Here is a 23,701-nt window from a genome sequence, read left to right on the forward strand (position 1 = left end):
TCGTCCGGGAAAACTTGAGGTTATTCAGGAGGCCATCGCCGACCGAATCGCTCATGTTCCCGCACCCGGAGGCGGTGATCTTCGCGTAAAGAGAACGATGCCATCACGCGAAAGCTGTATTCGAGGCCCACTGAATTTTCTAACTCGACGAGAAGGCTCTCGTTTAGTCCGCGGTCCGCGCGTTTTCGAACGCGCCAACACTTTGACTTTGGCGCCCAATTCGTTCTGTAAAGTTCATTCGTTCTTTCACCGAAGAATAAGCCTACCTATAATAAAAAGAAAAAAACGCGCGCGCGATAGACGAAAATATGGCCGACGTAGAAAATCAAGCAGCTTCGACGGTCGCCGGTGCCACTTCCGGCTCCTCACCGGTGAAGAAGGAGAAGAAGCCCAAAAATCCGAGAAGCAAACCTTCTCATCCGCCCACTTCGGAGATGGTCACCAACGCCATCAAAGGCTTGAAGGAACGCGGCGGTTCTTCGTTGCAGGCGATCAAGAAATATGTCGCGGCCAACTACAAAGTCGACGCGGAAAAATTTGCGCCTTTCATCAAGAAGTACCTTAAGGGCGCCGTCGCATCCGGTTCGTTGGTCCAAACCAAAGGAAAAGGAGCTTCCGGTTCGTTCAAGTTGGCTTCTGCCGTCACCGGTGCAGCTAAGGCTCCGTCCGCCACGAAAAAGAGATCTGCCGCTGCGACCGCGTCGTCATCGGCGAAATCCAAGAAGACGGGCGTTGCTAAACGTTCCGTCGCGTCAGCGCCGACGTCCGCCGAAAAAGGATCCGCCTCAAAAGCCGGTAAGAAGGCCGCCCCCGCCGCTTCGGCCAAGTCTAAGAAAACTGCCGCCGTATCGAAGGCTAGAAAGGCTGCGTCCGCTCCCGAAAAGAAAGCCAGCGCCGCCTCCAGATCGCCCGTCAAACCCAAGACGCCATCGAAAGCGAAGAAATCCAACAAGGCCGGTCCAACCAAGAAACCGAAAGCGCCGAAACCGAAAACGGCCAAAGCCGTCACCGCCAAAGCGAAAAAAACCGCTTCACCCAAGAGAAAGAAGTGAAAAGTCGACGACGATGATTTAATTTTTTCAACGACGACGACGTCCTGGTGGTTTCGGGAACGTGCTCCGATCGTATATATCGACGTAGGGGCACCATCGATACAAATAAATGGCCCTTTTCAGGGCCACAATTATTTTCAAGAAACGAACGAAAGATTCGCTTGGACAATGCACATTCTGTTGAGGAGATACATACTTTCATTTGATTTTCTTGTCTATTCATTTGACTGTCGAAACAGTGTTATTACAAAGAATGATAAACTTTATTATATAATAATGTTTCAAATAGTCTCAGTTAAAAGAAACTGGCGATAATTTGGCAATATTTTTTATACATTTCATGAAATGAAAAAGACAAAAATTTAATGTGAAAGAAAAAAGCAAAAGTTTATCGTTTTATGTAAGTACGAATTTTGTGAATAAATCACAGAACCTAACTTTTTTTTTTTTTAATCTCAAAAAGTTGCATGCGCGAACGATAAATTTTCAATTCGTTGGAAAATAATTGTGGTTCTGAAAAGAACCGATTTTTTTTTTCTTCTTTTAACACCTTCGAAGATGAAGAATTTGTTAATTCTAGATGGTCGGATCGGATGGATGGAGGAAATTTAAGCCCTCTCGCCACGAATGCGTCTCGCCAATTGGATGTCTTTCGGCATGATGGTGACACGTTTGGCGTGGATGGCGCACAAGTTGGTGTCTTCGAAGAGGCCGACGAGATAAGCCTCGCTGGCTTCTTGAAGTGCCATCACGGCCGAACTTTGGAAACGGAGATCGGTCTTGAAATCTTGGGCGATCTCTCGGACGAGACGTTGGAAAGGCAGCTTGCGGATCAAAAGTTCAGTGCTCTTTTGATAACGACGAATCTCACGAAGGGCGACCGTACCGGGCCTGTAACGGTGAGGTTTCTTGACACCTCCGGTGGCGGGAGCGCTTTTTCTGGCCGCCTTCGTGGCCAACTGTTTTCTAGGTGCCTTGCCACCGGTAGATTTACGAGCCGTCTGTTTAGTTCTCGCCATCTCGGATATCGGATGAATCAAATGAAAAGAATTAACGTAGGTAGTAGCTTGCTTGCTTCGACCGAACGACCGACCGTACGTACGAACGTTCGAAAGTCAACTGAAAATTTTCGCCTTGGAGCAACTTGTTGCTTGCGGAGTGTTGGGACGTGCCATGAACTCTTCCGTCTGCTTGATTGTCTGAAACATACAAATGAATTAATATTAATCCAAAACTGATTTGTGCCGAACTTGTTCGGCCTGAGATACAGAGTACCTTACCTCACAAGCGCCATTTTCGGGCGCTTGTGCTTGTGATGAATTTGTTCGTCGTAGTCCACGGCTACGCGAACGAGTGGGTTTCGATGTTGAGCCGCTCTTTGGAAGTACTTTTCTGCTGTTGCCAGCATAAAGTCTTTAAGAGACGGCATTTTTGCTTCTTCATGAAGCTGGGTGTTGCGAACGAACCATGGTGCGTTGAGTGCAATGCGAAGGAACTTGTTCTGAACCCTCTGGAGGCGTCTGATGTGCGTCGCTGCAGCGTGACCCCAAGCTGGGGACGCGTACATCATTACCGGTCGGACGATGGTCTTATACATCAAGAGTTTATTGCCAATCGAGAGACGACTGCGTCGCCCAATCATGGAATAAATCTGCGAGATGATGCCATAAGCCTTGTTCCTCACACCAGTGGTGTGAGTTTTGCAGGTCATTCCTCGATCCAGAGTAACACCCAGATATTTGGCTTCGGATCTCCATGGGATTGGGGTATCGAACATGAAGACTTCGCCATCTGGGTCTATTACTCTGTTGTCCCTGGTTCGCTTTTTGGTGAAGAGTACCGCGCTGCTTTTGGCAGCGTTAACTTCAATTCTCCAGCGAGTGAACCACTCCTCCAACCTGTCAAGGTTTTCTTGGAGTTTGCGAGTCACGGTCTCAGCGGAACCGCTTCGAACCAAGACTGCTGTGTCGTCAGCGTAGAGTGCCGTTGTGGAATCGGCGTCTACTGGCTTCGGGACGTCTGACATGAAGATGGCAAACAAGAACGGCGAAAGTATGGACCCCTGAGGTACCCCAGAAGTGATGTCTTTCATTGTCGATCTCGTTGTTCCAATCTTCGCTCGGAATTTCCTGTTTTCCAGGTATGATCGGATGATTTGCACCAATCCGATCGGAAAGCCGGCGTCGAGTAGCTTGTGGAGAAGCCCCTCGTGCCACACTTTGTCGAATGCTTTTGCTACATCCAAGAACACCGCGCCAGTGTGCCGTTTTCGATTGAAACTGTCTGTGACATGTTCCACTACTCGCAGCACTTGGTCGGTGGTAGAATGTCCATCCCTGAATCCGAATTGCTCCGGTGGGATGATGTCGTGTTCTCGTTCGAAGTCCTTTAGTCTCCACAATATCACCTTCTCCGCCATTTTCCCCATGCAGGGAAGTAGACTGATTGGGCGATAATTTTGTGGAAACTGTTGAGCTCCGCCCCCCTTCGGGAGAAAGATCACGTCGGCGATTTTCCATTTCTCGGGGAAATGTACTAATCGCAGCATTCCGTTGTAGATGGCGACAAGATGCATGACCGCGAGATCAGGAAATTGTCGTACCATCTTGTTGCTGATGCCATCGACCGTACTTCTGCTGGAGAAACTGGTCGAATCTCAGGAGCGCGCACTTGGTTGAGACGTCTTTCGACGCATCTTTCGATCAGTTCGACAAAGTCAGGGTCTGCATGCTCCCAATTGGGGCTGCATTGTCGTTCAAGATTTAGCGCAAAAGCCTCAGCTTTCTCCTCATCTGTGTAGACGACTCCGTCTTCACCGTGAATTGGAGGAAGCGGCTTGCGCTGATTTCGAAGGACTTTGGTCATTCTCCACAATGAACAGTCCTCCGTGAAAATTTTCGTCGCGCCAACGGCCGTTTTATAAACTCGATGAGTCATACGGCGACGCCATTGGTGGATTCGTTTTTAACGCGAGGTGGAGCTGCCGTAACTTATAAATAGTCCCGCGGAATGAAATTTTGACGTTAGTTCCATAACGAACTTGGTCGAAGCTACGTCGTTTTGTACGAAGAATTTCCTAATTTTATCAAGATGACCGGTCGTGGTAAAGGTGGCAAAGGATTGGGAAAAGGTGGCGCCAAACGTCATCGCAAAGTTCTACGCGATAACATCCAAGGTATAACGAAACCGGCGATCAGAAGATTGGCTCGTCGTGGTGGTGTGAAACGTATTTCCGGTCTCATCTACGAAGAAACCAGAGGTGTGTTGAAGGTCTTCCTCGAGAACGTCATCCGTGACGCCGTAACTTACACCGAACACGCAAAACGTAAGACCGTCACCGCCATGGACGTCGTCTACGCCCTGAAACGTCAAGGTCGTACCCTTTACGGTTTCGGCGGTTAATTTTATCATTTTATGACGTGTATCCGCATCCTCAGAGGAATAACAACAAACCCCCCGCAGGCAAGCAAACAAACAAACAAAAAAAAACGGTTCTTTTCAGAACCACAAAATAAATCAAACGAATTAAATATGTTGCTCAATTGTGTGTTTGTCTTCAAATCGAAATGAAAATCGTACGGAGTGAGTGATCATTTTAATTTGTGATCCAGGCGGCGACTTTGACAATTTTGACAGCAGTTTTAGGTTAGAATGACCATCGTTAAAAGAACGTTTTTGCCACGAAGAGTATATTTGAGGTTATGTCCAATATGGGGTAGAGTTACTCTCCTCAGACGTGACTTGAAACAAAATCTCATAGCAAATAAAACGATTGATTGTAGTATTACGGCTCACCGCTGACGACTGCTGCTGCAAGAAATTATCGAGACGGAGAGCACGTATAGGCGACCGGTGTGTGTGTGTGTATGTTCTTAACAGATTAATGTGCGAAATGTGAAGAAATTTACGACGAATCGGAATGTTTCTTGAATTAGATAATCAATAAATTATTATAGATAGAGTTGTCGAGTTCGTGCTTTAGTCGGGCATTGAATTTTTCTAAAAATTACGATGAAAAGTCGTAAAAATCATCTTTCTTGGTTGAATGTAATCGAAAATCTTCCGTTCAGTCTACGTTCGTTTAATGAATTAGTTGATCGGTTTAACTTTAAAATATCTAAAAGACTTTTTAACATGATTCTCATAGGTTGTTGTATTTTGGCGAAAAAATCAATTCGTTCGAGTTGAATTTTTGGCCCTGAGAAGGGCCGATGTGAAGATGGTTTTTAGAAAAGTTTTTGTTTTTCGTTCGAGATGACGGCGGCGAAGAATTAAATTTAAGGCTTCTTTTCGGTCTTCTTGGGCAACAACACCGCCTGGATGTTGGGCAAGACACCGCCTTGGGCGATGGTAACGCCGGAAAGGAGCTTGTTTAACTCCTCGTCGTTCCTTATAGCCAATTGAAGATGTCTCGGAATGATACGGGTTTTCTTGTTATCTCTGGCGGCGTTTCCTGCCAATTCGAGAACTTCGGCGGCTAGATATTCCATTACGGCCGCCAAATAAACGGGAGCACCTGCACCCACTCTTTCGGCGTAGTTTCCTTAGTCTTCGATGGTACGCATTTCAGAAAATATACAAGATTTAAAAGAAGAAATTAAATTTTTTCTTTTTTGCGAGTGGCTTTTCTAGTATTTTTTTTTGCGACGAAATGACGAGAAAGAACTCGTCGTATCAGGCGTCAAATTGTTCGTTTGACGATGATCTGTACGAATCACTTGCGATTAACGTAATTTAAAATTTGATTTAAAATTGATTTTACTTACTTGCTTAGATGAAAACGGCACCCACTTGATGTAAACGCCGACACAGACCGTAGATAAATGAACCCCGAACGGGGTTAATTCATGAACTGACCGTAATACTACGGTTGAAGGTTCGCCGCCGCCGCCGCTACCTGCTTTCTTTCTTTCTGCGAACTGATAACAGGGTCGGTTTCTTTGTCCGTTCATTCATCGAAATTCCCACCACTCTGGTCGGGCGAGGCGAGGTGTTGTTGTTTCATGATTTGTTTTCGATTCATTCTTTTTCTGACGTTCGATTCATAGTGATGTGTTGTCGAAAGTGTCGTCGTCGTCACGTTTAAACAAGAACGTTTAAGTGAGTACATATTTCATTTAAAAACGTTCGTCGTACGTCGTTTCTACTCGAAATGTCGACGATTAAGAGGGAATGTTTTGTGAATTTGTATGTTTTTCGTTTTTGTCAAGAACGAATGAAAATTTCGTTCGATTTCTGTCGACCGACGACCGACCGAAAATCCGCCGACATCGACGTAGTTTTGTTTGGAGTGTCGGTAAAATGCAAACAATGCAAGATTTTCGTATTTTTTTTGGTTTGTGGTGTTTGGGTATTTTTTCTTGGATAATAAAATGGTTTCTTCGAGAGAAATTGCTTCTTTCGAAATGAATTGCCGAGAAAAATTAAAAATCTCGTCCGTTCCCGTCGCTCGATGTTCGACGGTCGTCTGTCTGATTTTCTCTTTATTTTCGTTAAATTGACGAGAATTTCGCCGTCAAAACTGTTTTCGGTCAAGCTTCGATGATCGGATTTTGTCGTGTGAGGTCATTTTTGAGAAAAAAATGCCGATTTAGCGGAAAAAGTCGTTGAAAAAGTCCGTTCGTCGTATAAATTCGTTTCTCATGGTCGAGTCCGAAATTGACGTCGTTTTTTTTCCGACTTGTTCGTCAAGATCGTTTTCAAAAATCAACTCACACGAAAGGGGACGGTTTTATCTTCGTTCTTGAAAAAATTCGACCTCTTCGGACGTCATCTTCGACCTTTTGGGAATTTTTTTCCTACACTCTGCACGTTCGTCGGTCGTCGTTCCGATCCGTGCTGCGTCTCTTTGCGAGGCGATTTTCGATAACATCGCACGTACTTTTCGACCGTTTCGTTCGTGAAACTTGTAGAGGATGGTTCCAAGTTTGTCTGGTCGAAAGCGTAACTTTCCTGTTATTCGTGGAAAACGCGTAACGTCTACGTCGAACTTGGATGTCATCTCCTTGTTTCGGAAGGTCTTTGTTCGAGTCGACGTTCGATCGGTCCCCGTTCGCTTTTGGAGGTCGGCTGGTCGTCCGGGAAAACTTGAGGTAATCCAGGAGGCCATCGCCGACCGAATCGCTCACGTTCCCGCACCCGGAGGCGGTGATCTTCGCGTAAAGAGAACGATGCCATCACGCGAAAGCTGGATTCGAGGCCCACTGAATTTTCTAACTTGACGAGAAGGCTCTCGTTTAGTCCGCGGTCCGCGCGTTTTCGAACGCGCCAACACTTTGACTTTGGCGCCCAATTCGTTCTGTAAAGTTCATTCGTTCTTTCACGAAGAATAAGTACATACCTGCCCATAATAAAAAGAAAAAAAAACACGAAAATATGGCCGACGTAGAAAATCAAGCAGCTTCGACGGTCGCCGGTGCCACTTCCGGCTCCTCACCGGTGAAGAAAGAGAAAAAGCCCAAAAATCCGAGAAGCAAACCTTCTCATCCGCCCACTTCGGAGATGGTCACCAACGCCATCAAGGGTTTGAAGGAACGCGGCGGTTCTTCGTTGCAGGCGATCAAGAAATACGTCGCGGCCAACTACAAAGTCGACGCGGAAAAATTCGCGCCTTTCATCAAGAAGTACCTTAAGGGAGCCGTCGCTTCAGGTTCGTTGGTCCAAACCAAAGGAAAAGGAGCTTCCGGTTCGTTCAAGTTGGCTTCTGCCGTCACCGGTGCAGCTAAGGCTCCGTCCGCCACGAAAAAGAGGTCAGCCGCTGCGACCGCGTCGTCATCGGCAAAATCCAAAAAGACGGGCGTTGCGAAACGTTCCGTCGCGTCAGCGCCGACGTCCGCCGAAAAAGGATCCGCCTCTAAGGCCGGTAAGAAGACCGCCCCCGCCGCTTCGGCGAAATCTAAGAAAACTGCCGCCGAAAAGAAGAGCGTCGCCGTATCGAAGGCGAGAAAGGCTGCGTCCGCTCCCGAAAAGAAAGCCAGCGCCGCCTCCAGATCGCCCGTCAAACAACCCAAGACCCCATCGAAAGCGAAGAAATCCAACAAGGCCGGTCCAACGAAGAAACCTAAAGCGCCAAAACCGAAAACGGCGAAAGCCGTCACCGCCAAAGCCAAAAAAACCGCTTCACCCAAGAGAAAGAAGTGAAAAGTCGACGACGATGATGATTTAATTTTTTCAACGGCGACGACGACGACGTCCTGGTGGTTTCGGGAACGTGCTCCGATCGTATATATCGACGTAGGGGCACCATCGATACAACAAATAAATGGCCCTTTTCAGGGCCACAATTATTTTCAAGAAACGAACGAAAGATTCGCTTAAAATAATGCATACATTCTTGAGATACTTATTTCATTCATAATTTTCCCGCCTCGTAACTCGATATTCCAAACAGTGTTTTACAAAGAATGATAAACTTAATATAATAATGTTGTTTCAAATAGTCTCAGTTAAAAGAAACTGGGTGATAATTTGGCAACATTTCTATTACATTTCATGAAATGAAAAAGAAAAAAAGAAAAACAAAAGTTTATCGTTTTATGTAAGTACGAGTTTTGTGAATAAATCACATAACCTAACTTTTTTTTTTTTTTTTTTTTTAATATTTATCTCAAGAAGTTGCATGCGCGAACGATAAATTTTTAATTCGTTGGAAAATAATTGTGGTTCTGAAAAGAACCGATTTTTTTTTTTTTTTTCTCCTTTTAACACCTTCGTAGATGAAGAATTTGTTAATTCCAGGTGGTCGAATCGTCATCGGATGAAATTTAAGCCCTCTCGCCACGAATGCGTCTCGCCAATTGGATGTCTTTCGGCATGATCGTGACACGTTTGGCGTGGATGGCGCACAAGTTGGTGTCTTCGAAGAGGCCGACGAGGTACGCCTCGCTGGCTTCTTGAAGTGCCATCACGGCCGAACTTTGGAAACGGAGATCGGTCTTGAAATCTTGGGCGATCTCTCGGACGAGACGTTGGAAAGGCAGCTTGTGGATCAAAAGTTCAGTGCTCTTTTGATAACGACGAATCTCACGAAGGGCGACCGTGCCGGGCCTGTAACGGTGAGGTTTCTTGACACCTCCTGTCGCGGGAGCGCTTTTTCTGGCCGCCTTCGTGGCCAACTGTTTCCTAGGTGCCTTGCCACCGGTGGATTTACGAGCCGTCTGTTTAGTTCTCGCCATCTTGGATGAATTGAAACTTATCAATTAACGTAGTAGCTTCGACTGACCTGACCGACCGACCGTACGTACGAACGTTCGAAAGTCAACTGAAAATTTGCGTCGCTCGAACGGCCGTTTTATAAACTCGATGAGTCATACGGCGACGCCATTGGTGGATTCGTTTTTAACGCGAGGTGGAGCTGCCGTAACTTATAAATAGTCTCCTAGAATGAAATTTTGACGGTAGTTCCATAACGAACTTGGTCGAAGCTACGTCGTTTTGTACGAAGAATTTCCTAATTTTATCAAGATGACCGGTCGTGGTAAAGGTGGCAAAGGATTGGGTAAAGGTGGCGCCAAACGTCATCGCAAAGTTCTCCGCGATAACATCCAAGGTATAACGAAACCGGCGATCAGAAGATTGGCTCGTCGTGGTGGTGTGAAACGTATTTCCGGTCTCATCTACGAAGAAACCAGAGGTGTGTTGAAGGTCTTCCTCGAGAACGTCATCCGTGACGCCGTAACTTACACCGAACACGCAAAACGTAAGACCGTCACCGCCATGGACGTCGTCTACGCCCTGAAACGTCAAGGTCGTACCCTTTACGGTTTCGGCGGTTAATTTTATCATTTTATGACGTGTATATCCGCACCCTCAGAGGAATAACAACAACCCCCCCCCCGCAGGCAAACAAAAAAAAAACGGTTCTTTTCAGAACCACAAAATAAATCAAGCGAATTAAATATGTTGCTCATATGTGTTTTGTCTTTAATTCGAAATAATAATAATAAAAAAAAAAAAAAACGTACGGAGTGATCATTTTAATTTGTGATCCAGGTGGCCTTGACAATTTTAACAGTTTTAGGTTAGAACCTGGAAAAAGCGAAAAACTTTGACAAGTAATAAATAAATCCTCTCATCAAATGACGATCGTTACATCCGGTCGGTCATTAAGACACTAAAATAGCTTGAGGTTTCAAAAAAGAATGTTTTTGCCATGATGAGTAAATTTGAGGTTATGTCAAATGTGGGGTAGAAGTTACTCTCAGACGTGACTTGAAACAAAATCTCATAGCCGCCTACGTCACAAAATAAAACGATTGATTGTATTAGGATGTTCGAGACGGAGAGCACGTATAGGCTACCATCGGTGTCTGTATGCATGCATGCGTTCTTAACAGTTTCATGTGGGAAATGTGCAAAAATTTACGACGAATCGGAATGTTTCTTGAATTAAATAATCAATAGATAGTTTTGTCGAGTTCGTGCTTTCGTCGGGCGTTGAAATTTTCTAAAAATTACGATAAAAAGTCGTAAAAATCATCTTTCTTGGTTGAACGCAATCGAAAATTTTCCGTTCAGTCTGCGCTCGTATAATGAATTAATTAATTAATCGATTTAACTTCTTAAAATGGATCTTTTTCGATAAATCAGTATGAATAAATTATTAGGTTTTCTTTCGATCAAAAAAAAAAAAAAAGTAACAGAAATTCCGATATTTATGCGTTTGTTTTATTAAATCTAACGACGTTTGGCTAAGTGAAATCGAAAAGACTTTTTTGGTCTCATGAATTGTAAACGTCAAATTAACATTCAATTGACAGCTTCGGAAACACTAGATTTACAAGCGCCCTGGACGTTTACACACGCCGTGCTGTAAAAAAATTGCCCAAATCGTCTGCTCTTCACATGCGTTTATAAATTAAAATCACTTTACCCATAATGAAGATTGATCACCAAAGTGGAATCTACCTAAATTATTATCTCAATTAAGACAATATTTCTATTTTTTAAGTAATATTAAAACGTTTTTTATACAGCGCCATCTTGTGTACTTTTTGTGCACCAACTACAAAATTGACAGAATTGACAGATGATGAAATTTACAAATGTCAGATGTGACAGTTCCCATAAATTTTGAAAAATCCAATTATTTAAATTAAAATTTTACGGCCAAAAAGTTTAATACAACTCTTGTGCGTTAACCATTTTACAGAGCTCAATGATTAAAGCACTCCGGGGCTACGCCGTCGTGCTTCAAACTGATTTCGCGCTGTAAAATGTAAGTTACCACACGCGACTGTAAATAACTATTAACATGATTCTCATAGGTAGGTTGTTGTTTTTTTTTTTTTTGGCGAAAAAATCAATTCGTTCGAGTTGAATTTTTGGCCCTGAGAAGGGCCGATGTGAAGATGGTCTTTTATACAAGTTTTTGTTTTTCGTTTGAGAAGACGACGACGAACGAATTAAATTTAAGGCTTCTTTTCGGTCTTCTTTGGCAACAAAACCGCCTGGATGTTAGGCAAGACACCGCCTTGGGCGATGGTCACGCCGGAAAGGAGCTTGTTTAACTCCTCGTCGTTCCTTATGGCCAATTGAAGATGTCTCGGAATGATACGTGTTTTCTTGTTATCTCTGGCGGCGTTTCCTGCCAATTCGAGTACTTCAGCGGCGAGATATTCCATAACGGCTGCCAAATAAACGGGAGCACCTGCACCCACTCTTTCGGCGTAGTTTCCTTTACGCAGAAGACGATGAATTCTGCCGACGGGGAACTGAAGTCCGGCACGACTGGAACGAGACTTCGCCTTTCCCTTCACTTTACCGCCTTTTCCTCTTCCGGACATGTTGTTGTTTGTTGTATTACGTTAAACAGCCAAAACACCACACCTACTGCGACTGACGACACGAAGCGCACGGACAAACGTACTGCTTCAAATAAATGCCGAAAGCGTGGAAGGCTAGAAATTTATATGGTCGGTACAGCGCCATCTCGTTAAGGCAATGGTCGAACGACGAACTAAGGTGGAGCGTCTGTTTGACGCTCGCTCGTTATAAATAGAGGGATTTTAGGTGTGCGGCGTTGATTCTCTGACGACCTGTCGTGCTGAGAACATCACTTGTGAATTCGCTCGAAGCCACAAATCTCCAAAGCTTTTTCGAAATGGCCGCATCTGGTACCTGGGACCTCAACACCATGACGGTGGACACCTTGGATCGCTTGATGGAAGTGATCGCCATGCGTCGGGAATTTCTCGTCGCAATGGGTGCCCCGTCAACGTCTGAGCCCCAACCCAATTCGGCCCCCATCGACTCCGACCCGGAAATGGACGTGGAAGTCCGCGAAGAGGGTGAAGCCAAGAAGAAAGGAAAGAAGAGACAATCGAAGGAAGAACAAGAAGAAGGGTACGAAAACCCCAAAAGAACGTCGAAAAGATCGACTCCGAAATCCCCCAAACCCGTGGAGACGAAGAACATCTTCGAAAAACTCCGCAACGACGACCATCAAGACGAACCGGAAAACGAGAAGACCGAAGAAAAGGAAACAAAAGAGGACGAACCGCGCCGGAATAAGGTAGGTGATAATTCTGGACAAAATACTACACCGATCATTTTAAGAGACCGAACGAAGTGGACGAGAGTTTGCGCCGCTCTCAAAAGGAAGCACATAAACTGGACGAAGGCAACGTCAACGAGGGAAGGAATCAAAATCCAGCCGGAAACGGTACAGGATTACCGGGCAATGTACCGGTTCCTGAAGGAAGAAGGCCAGGAATTCCACACTCACCAACTCAGGGAAGAAAGGCGACTGAAGGTGGTGATCAAAGGAGTCCCGCAAGAAGTCACAGAGGAAGAAATCAAAGAAGAATTGCATCAAGAAGGATATCCGGCGGAAATGGTCCGTCGGATGAAAAATCGAGAAGGGAAACCACGACAGTGTGTCATCGTGGAGATTGGTAAGGATTACAAGTCGATATATAATAAAAGGAACATTTTAGGTCTGTGCGTCACCGTCGAGGCGCTGAGGGCGCGCACGGAGGCACTGCAGTGCCACCGGTGCCAATTGTTCGGGCACGTGCAGCGGAACTGCTTTGCAGAATACCGCTGCATGAAGTGCGCCGGCAATCACAGCACACACGAGTGCACGAAGCAAAGGACAACGGCCGCGAAGTGCGCCAACTGCGGGGGAGAGCACATCTCCGCCTGGAGAAGGTGTCCCGAGCGGCCAGGAATGGAGAAGTCAAGGGAACCGAAGAAGTGGGCCGAAATCCCGAAGGAGCCGCAACCAACACTCAAGGAAATTCAGCAGGAGGAAAGGAAGAAAAAAGAAGAGGAGAAACCACACTCCTCCAAAAAATCGGAATCAAAGTCCGCCCCAAAAACGGACACAGGTAAGTTAGCTGAAGAACTGTCATCTCTATTGATTCAATTTCAGGCTAAAAATCCAACGGATGAGGAAATCCTCCAATTCCACAAAACCATCGGTCGCATCATCAGGATGACCGCGAATTAAGAAGAACACTTTGAGTGGGAGTAAGAAAAAAAGAAAAAATGAAGAAACAACTGGCGGACGGTTTGAAAATCGCCGCCTGGAACGCAGATGGGATCAAGAATAAGAAGCAAGAGCTGGAGCTCTTCCTCAAGGAGAAGGAAATAGATGTGGCCCTCTTAAATGAGACCCATCTATCAGGTAAGGACAGTTTAAAATTTCAACATTTTTATTGTTTTAGAAAAGACAGAGAAAACAGACAAGGAGGGGGTGTGGCCATTCTCATCAGGAAGAACATCCAGCACCACCCACTCAACAACACAGCCGCCAATGAAAACGTGGAACAAACCGGAATCGTGGTCTCCACGAAGAGCGGTAAACTCGCGATGTTCGCGGTTTACTCGCCGCCAGGAGCACCAATCGACGAAGAGGAACTCGACGAAATCTTCAAAAGGAGGGAACCGACGATCGCAATGGGCGACTTCAACGCCAAACACATCGTCTGGAACAGCAAAATCACCAACACGCAAGGAAGAAAACTTTTAAGGTACGTAGAAAATCGAACACTCACCGTTATTTCCACAGATGAGCCGACAAGATACCCGCCTGGAAACTGTGGACAGCCGGACATCCTGGACATCGGAATCATCAAGGACATCAACAAAAGGTTCAAGCTGGAAGTGGAAGACGAGCTCAGTTCCGATCACAACCCGATCGTGCTGACGCTGGACGGAAGCCGAAAGCGAGAACCAAGGATAATCGAGAAGGTCAACTGGAACAAGTACGAAGAAAACTTCACCATCGAAGAAATCGACATCAACAACGGAGAAGAACTAGAAGAAGCAACGAAGAAACTTGAAGGAGCCATTCAATCAGCGATGGAAAAATCCAAAACGAGTAAGATTCAATATGAAATACCAGAGAAAGTTCGCGACGAGATCAAAGAGATCGTCAAGAAAAAAAGAAAAGCTAAAAAAGTGTTTCAGAGAACCCTCGCACCACAGGACAAGAGCGAACTCAACAGATGGAACCACGAACTCAGCCGGATTCTCAGGGAAGAAGAAAACCGGAAGTGGGAAAGAAAAATGGAAGAACTTAACGAAGAAGATCATCCACCATGGAGAATGGCAAGAGCACTGAGGAAGAAAAGAGAAGAAATCCCCCCCCTCGAAACGGAAACCGGAACGGCGTACGAAGACAGGGAGAAGGCAGAAGTTTTCGCGGAGAAGATGGAAGAACAATTCACCAACAACCCCTCACAGGACAGGAACTTCGAGATGGAAACCGACCAGAACGTCCAGCATCACCTCCAGGTACCAGAAGGGTACAGGATGGATGAAGCAACCGAAGAAGAAATCGAAAGAATCATCAAGGACCTCAACCCGAAGAAAGCTCCGGGAAAGGACGGAATCACCAACACGGCAATCCAAAAATTGCCACAGGTAGGTAAACAAGCACTACTGAAAATAACCAATGCAATTTTAGGTCTCCGGAAGTTCCCGGAAGCATGGAAGGAAGCAAGAATCATCATGATCCACAAACCAGGAAAGAAGAAGAAGGACCCCGCCAGCTACCGACCCATCAGTCTGCTCTCCAGTCTGAGCAAGGTAGCCGAACGAGTCATCCAAAGAAGAATTCTCGAAGTAATTGAAGAAAGAAAAATCATCCCGGAAGAACAACACGGATTCAGAAGAAGACACGGAACCATCCACCAAACAACAAGGATCACAGACTTCATCATCCAAGGATTCAACGTCTCAAAAGTGACAACAGGAGTCTTTTTGGACATCGAAAAGGCCTTCGACAGAGTCTGGCACCAAGGACTCGTCCGGAAACTTATCGATTTCCGGATCCCGTTGGCCTACGGTAAGTTAATCCACTCGTACCTTACTAATCGCTGTTTTCAGGTCAAAGTCAACGAAGAGGAATCCACCAAGAAGTGGAGCAAAGCAGGAGTCCCTCAGGGTTCTGTCCTAGGGCCGCTCCTGTATTTGCTCTACACCGCGGACGTTCCAACGACGGATGACACCGTCATCGCTACGTTCGCGGACGACACGGCCATCCTGGCCCAAGGAAGACACACCGCAGGACTCGCCAAGAAGATCAACACCCACCTGGAGGAAATCGAAAAATGGACAGAAAAATGGAAGATCAAAGTCAACGGGAAGAAGAGCAACGGAATCATCTTCACGAAGAGACCAAAGAAGCACAAACCAATAAGAAGCATCAAGTTCAGCGAAGAAGACATCCCATGGAAGACGGAAGTCAAGTACCTTGGAATCACCATGGACCAAAAACTTGACTTCCAGAAGCACATCAACGAAGCGGAAATCAAGGCGAAAAGGATCAACCAGGAACTCTACCCACTCCTCAACCGGAGGAGTAAGGTAAGTATTGAAAACAAAATACGTATTTACACTTCTGTTATTAGGCCCACCATGACGTACGGAGCACCAACCTGGAACCAAGCAGACGAAAGAAGAAAGAAGAAACTCCAAATCGTGCAGAACAGGACCCTGAGGAACGCCATCGACGCCCCATGGTTCATGACCAACGAACAAATCCACAACGACCTGAAGATTCCACCCATTGAAGATGTCATCCAGAAGATCGCCAGGAGGCACTTCGAGAAGGCAGCAGAACATGACAACCCAACAATTCGGAAGCAAACAGAGGAAACCACCACGAGAAGATTCAAGAGGCCAAGACTCGCAATGGAAGAAGAATAGAAGAAAGAAGAAGAAGAAGAAGAAAAGGTCCCACACTGGAAACACAAGACCCACCGAAGAAGAAAGAAGAAAAACCACCGAAACAATAGGCCACCGAAGAAAACAAGAAGAAAGAAGAAAACCACCGAAGAAAAGGATCCATGACTGTGGAAGAACACGAAGATCGTGAGACCACGAAAAAGTAACCACAGACCAAATGATGATGTGCGGCGTTTTAGATCGAGTATACTCGTCGTAACGTGCACGTCGTGTCTGTCTCGTTTTCTCTGTTTTTTTAAACGTTTTTATAACTCTACGACCAGAAAAAAAGTATATAATGCCACCCAAGACCAGCGGTAAGGCGGCCAAGAAGGCCGGAAAAGCTCAAAAGAACATCTCGAAGAGCGACAAGAAAAAGAAGCGCAGGAGGAAGGAGAGTTACGCCATCTACATTTACAAGGTGTTGAAGCAGGTCCATCCCGATACCGGTATCTCCAGCAAGGCTATGTCTATCATGAACAGTTTCGTGAACGACATCTTCGAACGTATAGCCGCCGAAGCGAGTCGTCTCGCTCATTACAACAAACGTTCGACCATAACCAGCAGGGAGATCCAGACGGCGGTGCGTCTTCTTTTGCCCGGTGAATTGGCGAAGCACGCCGTTTCTGAAGGAACCAAGGCCGTCACCAAATACACCAGTTCAAAGTAAAAATCCTCCTCGAGCAGCTTGGAAGTTGGTTGGAAAAACAACAACAAAAAAAAAAAAAAAATCGGTTCTTTTCAGAACCACAAATTCAACTCGAACGAATTAAAAATTTTTGTCTTAATAAACTATAAGTTCCTCAGAGAGAATATAAACGACGATGGAAAAAAAAAAATATATATATATTTAAAAAAAGTTTGACATCAGAAATGTTAATTAAAAAAGAAAAGAGGAGAGACAACGGCACGCGGTGTTCCCAAGCGGTCACCCATCCAAGTACTGACCGCGCCCGACGTTGCTTAACTTCGCTGATCAGACGAGAAGCGGTGCATTCAACGTGGTATGGCCGTTGCCTGGTAAAATTTTCCAATATGGTAGGTCGTCGTTGACGATTTTTTTGTGATTGTTCTATCGTTTGAATGTGACAGTCTTCGATGGTACGCATTTCAGAAAATATACAAGATTTAAAAGAAGAAATTAAATTTTTTCTTTTTTGCGAGTGGCTTTTCTAGTATTTTTTTTTGCGACGAAATGACGAGAAAGAACTCGTCGTATCAGGCGTCAAATTGTTGTTCGTTTGACGATCTGTACGAATCACTTGCGATTAACGTAATTTAAAATTTGATTTAAAATTGATTTTACTTACTTGCTTAGATGAAAACGGCACCCACTTGATGTAAACGCCGACACAGACCGTAGATAAATGAACCCCGAACGGGGTTAATTCATGAACTGACCGTAATACTACGGTTGAAGGTTCGCCGCCGCCGCCGCTACCTGCTTTCTTTCTTTCTGCGAACTGATAACAGGGTCGGTTTCTTTGTCCGTTCATTCATCGAAATTCCCACCACTCTGGTCGGGCGAGGCGAGGTGTTGTTGTTTCATGATTTGTTTTCGATTCATTCTTTTTCTGACGTTCGATTCATAGTGATGTGTTGTCGAAAGTGTCGTCGTCGTCACGTTTAAACAAGAACGTTTAAGTGAGTACATATTTCATTTAAAAACGTTCGTCGTACGTCGTTTCTACTCGAAATGTCGACGATTAAGAGGGAATGTTTTGTGAATTTGTATGTTTTTCGTTTTTGTCAAGAACGAATGAAAATTTCGTTCGATTTCTGTCGACCGACGACCGACCGAAAATCCGCCGACATCGACGTAGTTTTGTTTGGAGTGTCGGTAAAATGCAAACAATGCAAGATTTTCGTATTTTTTTTGGTTTGTGGTGTTTGGGTATTTTTTCTTGGATAATAAAATGGTTTCTTCGAGAGAAATTGCTTCTTTCGAAATGAATTGCCGAGAAAAATTAAAAATCTCGTCCGTTCCCGTCGCTCGATGTTCGACGGTCGTCTGTCTGATTTTCTCTTTATTTTCGTTAAATTGACGAGAATTTCGCCGTCAAAACTGTTTTCGGTCAAGCTTCGATGATCGGATTTTGTCGTGTGAGGTCATTTTTGAGAAAAAAATGCCGATTTTGCGGAAAAAGTCGTTGAAAAAGTCCGTTCGTCGTATAAATTCGTTTCTCATGGTCGAGTCCGAAATTGACGTCGTTTTTTTTCCGACTTGTTCGTCAAGATCGTTTTCAAAAATCAACTCACACGAAAGGGGACGGTTTTATCTTCGTTCTTGAAAAAATTCGACCTCTTCGGACGTCATCTTCGACCTTTTGGGAATTTTTTTCCTACACTCTGCACGTTCGTCGGTCGTCGTTCCGATCCGTGCTGCGTCTCTTTGCGAGGCGATTTTCGATAACATCGCACGTACTTTTCGACCGTTTCGTTCGTGAAACTTGTAGAGGATGGTTCCAAGTTTGTCTGGTCGAAAGCGTAACTTTCCTGTTATTCGTGGAAAACGCGTAACGTCTACGTCGAACTTGGATGTCATCTCCTTGTTTCGGAAGGTCTTTGTTCGAGTCGACGTTCGATCGGTCCCCGTTCGCTTTTGGAGGTCGGCTGGTCGTCCGGGAAAACTTGAGGTAATCCAGGAGGCCATCGCCGACCGAATCGCTCACGTTCCCGCACCCGGAGGCGGTGATCTTCGCGTAAAGAGAACGATGCCATCACGCGAAAGCTGGATTCGAGGCCCACTGAATTTTCTAACTTGACGAGAAGGCTCTCGTTTAGTCCGCGGTCCGCGCGTTTTCGAACGCGCCAACACTTTGACTTTGGCGCCCAATTCGTTCTGTAAAGTTCATTCGTTCTTTCACGAAGAATAAGTACATACCTGCCCATAATAAAAAGAAAAAAAAACACGAAAATATGGCCGACGTAGAAAATCAAGCAGCTTCGACGGTCGCCGGTGCCACTTCCGGCTCCTCACCGGTGAAGAAAGAGAAAAAGCCCAAAAATCCGAGAAGCAAACCTTCTCATCCGCCCACTTCGGAGATGGTCACCAACGCCATCAAGGGTTTGAAGGAACGCGGCGGTTCTTCGTTGCAGGCGATCAAGAAATACGTCGCGGCCAACTACAAAGTCGACGCGGAAAAATTCGCGCCTTTCATCAAGAAGTACCTTAAGGGAGCCGTCGCTTCAGGTTCGTTGGTCCAAACCAAAGGAAAAGGAGCTTCCGGTTCGTTCAAGTTGGCTTCTGCCGTCACCGGTGCAGCTAAGGCTCCGTCCGCCACGAAAAAGAGGTCAGCCGCTGCGACCGCGTCGTCATCGGCAAAATCCAAAAAGACGGGCGTTGCGAAACGTTCCGTCGCGTCAGCGCCGACGTCCGCCGAAAAAGGATCCGCCTCTAAGGCCGGTAAGAAGACCGCCCCCGCCGCTTCGGCGAAATCTAAGAAAACTGCCGCCGAAAAGAAGAGCGTCGCCGTATCGAAGGCGAGAAAGGCTGCGTCCGCTCCCGAAAAGAAAGCCAGCGCCGCCTCCAGATCGCCCGTCAAACAACCCAAGACCCCATCGAAAGCGAAGAAATCCAACAAGGCCGGTCCAACGAAGAAACCTAAAGCGCCAAAACCGAAAACGGCGAAAGCCGTCACCGCCAAAGCCAAAAAAACCGCTTCACCCAAGAGAAAGAAGTGAAAAGTCGACGACGATGATGATTTAATTTTTTCAACGGCGACGACGACGACGTCCTGGTGGTTTCGGGAACGTGCTCCGATCGTATATATCGACGTAGGGGCACCATCGATACAACAAATAAATGGCCCTTTTCAGGGCCACAATTATTTTCAAGAAACGAACGAAAGATTCGCTTAAAATAATGCATACATTCTTGAGATACTTATTTCATTCATAATTTTCCCGCCTCGTAACTCGATATTCCAAACAGTGTTTTACAAAGAATGATAAACTTAATATAATAATGTTGTTTCAAATAGTCTCAGTTAAAAGAAACTGGGTGATAATTTGGCAACATTTCTATTACATTTCATGAAATGAAAAAGAAAAAAAGAAAAACAAAAGTTTATCGTTTTATGTAAGTACGAGTTTTGTGAATAAATCACATAACCTAACTTTTTTTTTTTTTTTTTTTTAATATTTATCTCAAGAAGTTGCATGCGCGAACGATAAATTTTTAATTCGTTGGAAAATAATTGTGGTTCTGAAAAGAACCGATTTTTTTTTTTTTTTTCTCCTTTTAACACCTTCGTAGATGAAGAATTTGTTAATTCCAGGTGGTCGAATCGTCATCGGATGAAATTTAAGCCCTCTCGCCACGAATGCGTCTCGCCAATTGGATGTCTTTCGGCATGATCGTGACACGTTTGGCGTGGATGGCGCACAAGTTGGTGTCTTCGAAGAGGCCGACGAGGTACGCCTCGCTGGCTTCTTGAAGTGCCATCACGGCCGAACTTTGGAAACGGAGATCGGTCTTGAAATCTTGGGCGATCTCTCGGACGAGACGTTGGAAAGGCAGCTTGCGGATCAAAAGTTCAGTGCTCTTTTGATAACGACGAATCTCACGAAGGGCGACCGTGCCGGGCCTGTAACGGTGAGGTTTCTTGACACCTCCTGTCGCGGGAGCGCTTTTTCTGGCCGCCTTCGTGGCCAACTGTTTCCTAGGTGCCTTGCCACCGGTGGATTTACGAGCCGTCTGTTTAGTTCTCGCCATCTTGGATGAATTGAAACTTATCAATTAACGTAGTAGCTTCGACTGACCTGACCGACCGACCGTACGTACGAACGTTCGAAAGTCAACTGAAAATTTGCGTCGCTCGAACGGCCGTTTTATAAACTCGATGAGTCATACGGCGACGCCATTGGTGGATTCGTTTTTAACGCGAGGTGGAGCTGCCGTAACTTATAAATAGTCTCCTAGAATGAAATTTTGACGGTAGTTCCATAACGAACTTGGTCGAAGCTACGTCGTTTTGTACGAAGAATTTCCTAATTTTATCAAGATGACCGGTCGTGGTAAAGGTGGCAAAGGATTGGGTAAAGGTGGCGCCAAACGTCATCGCAAAGTTCTCCGCGATAACATCCAAGGTATAACGAAACCGGCGATCAGAAGATTGGCTCGTCGTGGTGGTGTGAAACGTATTTCCGGTCTCATCTACGAAGAAACCAGAGGTGTGTTGAAGGTCTTCCTCGAGAACGTCATCCGTGACGCCGTAACTTACACCGAACACGCAAAACGTAAGACCGTCACCGCCATGGACGTCGTCTACGCCCTGAAACGTCAAGGTCGTACCCTTTACGGTTTCGGCGGTTAATTTTATCATTTTATGACGTGTATATCCGCACCCTCAGAGGAATAACAACAACCCCCCCCCGCAGGCAAACAAAAAAAAAACGGTTCTTTTCAGAACCACAAAATAAATCAAGCGAATTAAATATGTTGCTCATATGTGTTTTGTCTTTAATTCGAAATAATAATAATAAAAAAAAAAAAAAACGTACGGAGTGATCATTTTAATTTGTGATCCAGGTGGCCTTGACAATTTTAACAGTTTTAGGTTAGAACCTGGAAAAAGCGAAAAACTTTGACAAGTAATAAATAAATCCTCTCATCAAATGACGATCGTTACATCCGGTCGGTCATTAAGACACTAAAATAGCTTGAGGTTTCAAAAAAGAATGTTTTTGCCATGATGAGTAAATTTGAGGTTATGTCAAATGTGGGGTAGAAGTTACTCTCAGACGTGACTTGAAACAAAATCTCATAGCCGCCTACGTCACAAAATAAAACGATTGATTGTATTAGGATGTTCGAGACGGAGAGCACGTATAGGCTACCATCGGTGTCTGTATGCATGCATGCGTTCTTAACAGTTTCATGTGGGAAATGTGCAAAAATTTACGACGAATCGGAATGTTTCTTGAATTAAATAATCAATAGATAGTTTTGTCGAGTTCGTGCTTTCGTCGGGCGTTGAAATTTTCTAAAAATTACGATAAAAAGTCGTAAAAATCATCTTTCTTGGTTGAACGCAATCGAAAATTTTCCGTTCAGTCTGCGCTCGTATAATGAATTAATTAATTAATCGATTTAACTTCTTAAAATGGATCTTTTTCGATAAATCAGTATGAATAAATTATTAGGTTTTCTTTCGATCAAAAAAAAAAAAAAAAGTAACAGAAATTCCGATATTTATGCGTTTGTTTTATTAAATCTAACGACGTTTGGCTAAGTGAAATCGAAAAGACTTTTTTGGTCTCATGAATTGTAAACGTCAAATTAACATTCAATTGACAGCTTCGGAAACACTAGATTTACAAGCGCCCTGGACGTTTACACACGCCGTGCTGTAAAAAAATTGCCCAAATCGTCTGCTCTTCACATGCGTTTATAAATTAAAATCACTTTACCCATAATGAAGATTGATCACCAAAGTGGAATCTACCTAAATTATTATCTCAATTAAGACAATATTTCTATTTTTTAAGTAATATTAAAACGTTTTTTATACAGCGCCATCTTGTGTACTTTTTGTGCACCAACTACAAAATTGACAGAATTGACAGATGATGAAATTTACAAATGTCAGATGTGACAGTTCCCATAAATTTTGAAAAATCCAATTATTTAAATTAAAATTTTACGGCCAAAAAGTTTAATACAACTCTTGTGCGTTAACCATTTTACAGAGCTCAATGATTAAAGCACTCCGGGGCTACGCCGTCGTGCTTCAAACTGATTTCGCGCTGTAAAATGTAAGTTACCACACGCGACTGTAAATAACTATTAACATGATTCTCATAGGTAGGTTGTTGTTTTTTTTTTTTTGGCGAAAAAATCAATTCGTTCGAGTTGAATTTTTGGCCCTGAGAAGGGCCGATGTGAAGATGGTCTTTTATACAAGTTTTTGTTTTTCGTTTGAGAAGACGACGACGAACGAATTAAATTTAAGGCTTCTTTTCGGTCTTCTTTGGCAACAAAACCGCCTGGATGTTAGGCAAGACACCGCCTTGGGCGATGGTCACGCCGGAAAGGAGCTTGTTTAACTCCTCGTCGTTCCTTATGGCCAATTGAAGATGTCTCGGAATGATACGTGTTTTCTTGTTATCTCTGGCGGCGTTTCCTGCCAATTCGAGTACTTCAGCGGCGAGATATTCCATAACGGCTGCCAAATAAACGGGAGCACCTGCACCCACTCTTTCGGCGTAGTTTCCTTTACGCAGAAGACGATGAATTCTGCCGACGGGGAACTGAAGTCCGGCACGACTGGAACGAGACTTCGCCTTTCCCTTCACTTTACCGCCTTTTCCTCTTCCGGACATGTTGTTGTTTGTTGTATTACGTTAAACAGCCAAAACACCACACCTACTGCGACTGACGACACGAAGCGCACGGACAAACGTACTGCTTCAAATAAATGCCGAAAGCGTCAAGTCAAGTCAAGTCAAAATACATTTTATTCAGTATAGTA

The 23,701-nt window shown here is 44.8% G+C and overlaps 6 protein-coding genes and 1 non-coding gene across 7 annotated transcripts; 6 read left to right on the plus strand and 1 right to left on the minus strand.

Moving 5' to 3' along the window:
- Window positions 1–273: 273 nt before the first annotated feature.
- On the plus strand, window positions 274–1,064 carry LOC148169258 (uncharacterized). Its single transcript, XM_088043467.1, has one exon. It carries the CDS (start codon window positions 309–311, stop codon window positions 1,050–1,052), a length of 744 nt encoding a protein of 247 aa, XP_087899593.1. The 5' UTR covers window positions 274–308; the 3' UTR covers window positions 1,053–1,064.
- Window positions 1,065–1,629: 565 nt separating this feature from the next.
- Window positions 1,630–9,235, plus strand: LOC148169259 (uncharacterized). Its single transcript, XM_088043522.1, has 2 exons — window positions 1,630–2,022; window positions 9,178–9,235. The coding sequence occupies exons 1-2, from the start codon at window positions 1,646–1,648 to the stop codon at window positions 9,233–9,235; spliced, it is 435 nt and encodes a 144-aa protein (XP_087899648.1). The 5' UTR covers window positions 1,630–1,645.
- Window positions 7,428–8,192, plus strand: LOC148169260 (uncharacterized). The gene has a single exon (XM_088042649.1). The coding sequence runs from the start codon at window positions 7,428–7,430 to the stop codon at window positions 8,190–8,192; it is 765 nt and encodes a 254-aa protein (XP_087898775.1).
- Window positions 8,768–9,172, plus strand: LOC148169261 (uncharacterized; the record flags this gene model as incomplete). Its single annotated transcript, XM_088043461.1, has 2 exons — window positions 8,768–8,778; window positions 8,821–9,172. Coding segments are annotated over exons 1-2 (363 nt in total), but the record flags the coding sequence as incomplete, so codon positions are not given.
- A 7,890-nt stretch (window positions 9,236–17,125) lies between the features above and the next one.
- On the minus strand, window positions 17,126–17,244 carry LOC148169262 (5S ribosomal RNA). The gene has a single exon (XR_015770669.1). It is a non-coding gene; the product is annotated as a 5S ribosomal RNA (ribosomal RNA).
- Window positions 17,245–19,145: 1,901 nt separating this feature from the next.
- LOC148169263 (uncharacterized) lies at window positions 19,146–19,910 on the plus strand. Its single transcript, XM_088043525.1, has one exon. It carries the CDS (start codon window positions 19,146–19,148, stop codon window positions 19,908–19,910), a length of 765 nt encoding a protein of 254 aa, XP_087899651.1.
- Window positions 19,911–20,484: 574 nt separating this feature from the next.
- On the plus strand, window positions 20,485–20,952 carry LOC148169264 (uncharacterized). The gene is made up of 2 exons (XM_088043526.1): window positions 20,485–20,495; window positions 20,538–20,952. Exons 1-2 carry the CDS (start codon window positions 20,485–20,487, stop codon window positions 20,950–20,952), a joined length of 426 nt encoding a protein of 141 aa, XP_087899652.1.
- Window positions 20,953–23,701: the final 2,749 nt, after the last annotated feature.

This window comes from Gnatocerus cornutus, chromosome 8 (genome assembly GCF_029298725.1).
Source record: "Gnatocerus cornutus isolate USDA-ARS CGAHR chromosome 8, icGnaCorn1.1, whole genome shotgun sequence".
In the NCBI taxonomy this organism is placed as follows: Eukaryota; Metazoa; Arthropoda; class Insecta; order Coleoptera; family Tenebrionidae; genus Gnatocerus; species Gnatocerus cornutus.

Bases quoted from the DNA above. Each gene is read 5' to 3' on its own strand.
- LOC148169259 (XM_088043522.1), top strand. From the start codon at position 1,646: ATGGATGGAGGAAATTTAAGCCCTCTCGCCACGAATGCGTCTCGCCAA. The intron at 2,023-9,177 runs GTGCCTTGCCAC...ACTGTTTCCTAG, and splicing joins CGTGGCCAACTGTTTTCTAG to GTGCCTTGCCACCGGTGGAT.
- LOC148169258 (XM_088043467.1), top strand. From the start codon at position 309: ATGGCCGACGTAGAAAATCAAGCAGCTTCGACGGTCGCCGGTGCCACT.
- LOC148169263 (XM_088043525.1), top strand. From the start codon at position 19,146: ATGGCCGACGTAGAAAATCAAGCAGCTTCGACGGTCGCCGGTGCCACT.
- LOC148169260 (XM_088042649.1), top strand. From the start codon at position 7,428: ATGGCCGACGTAGAAAATCAAGCAGCTTCGACGGTCGCCGGTGCCACT.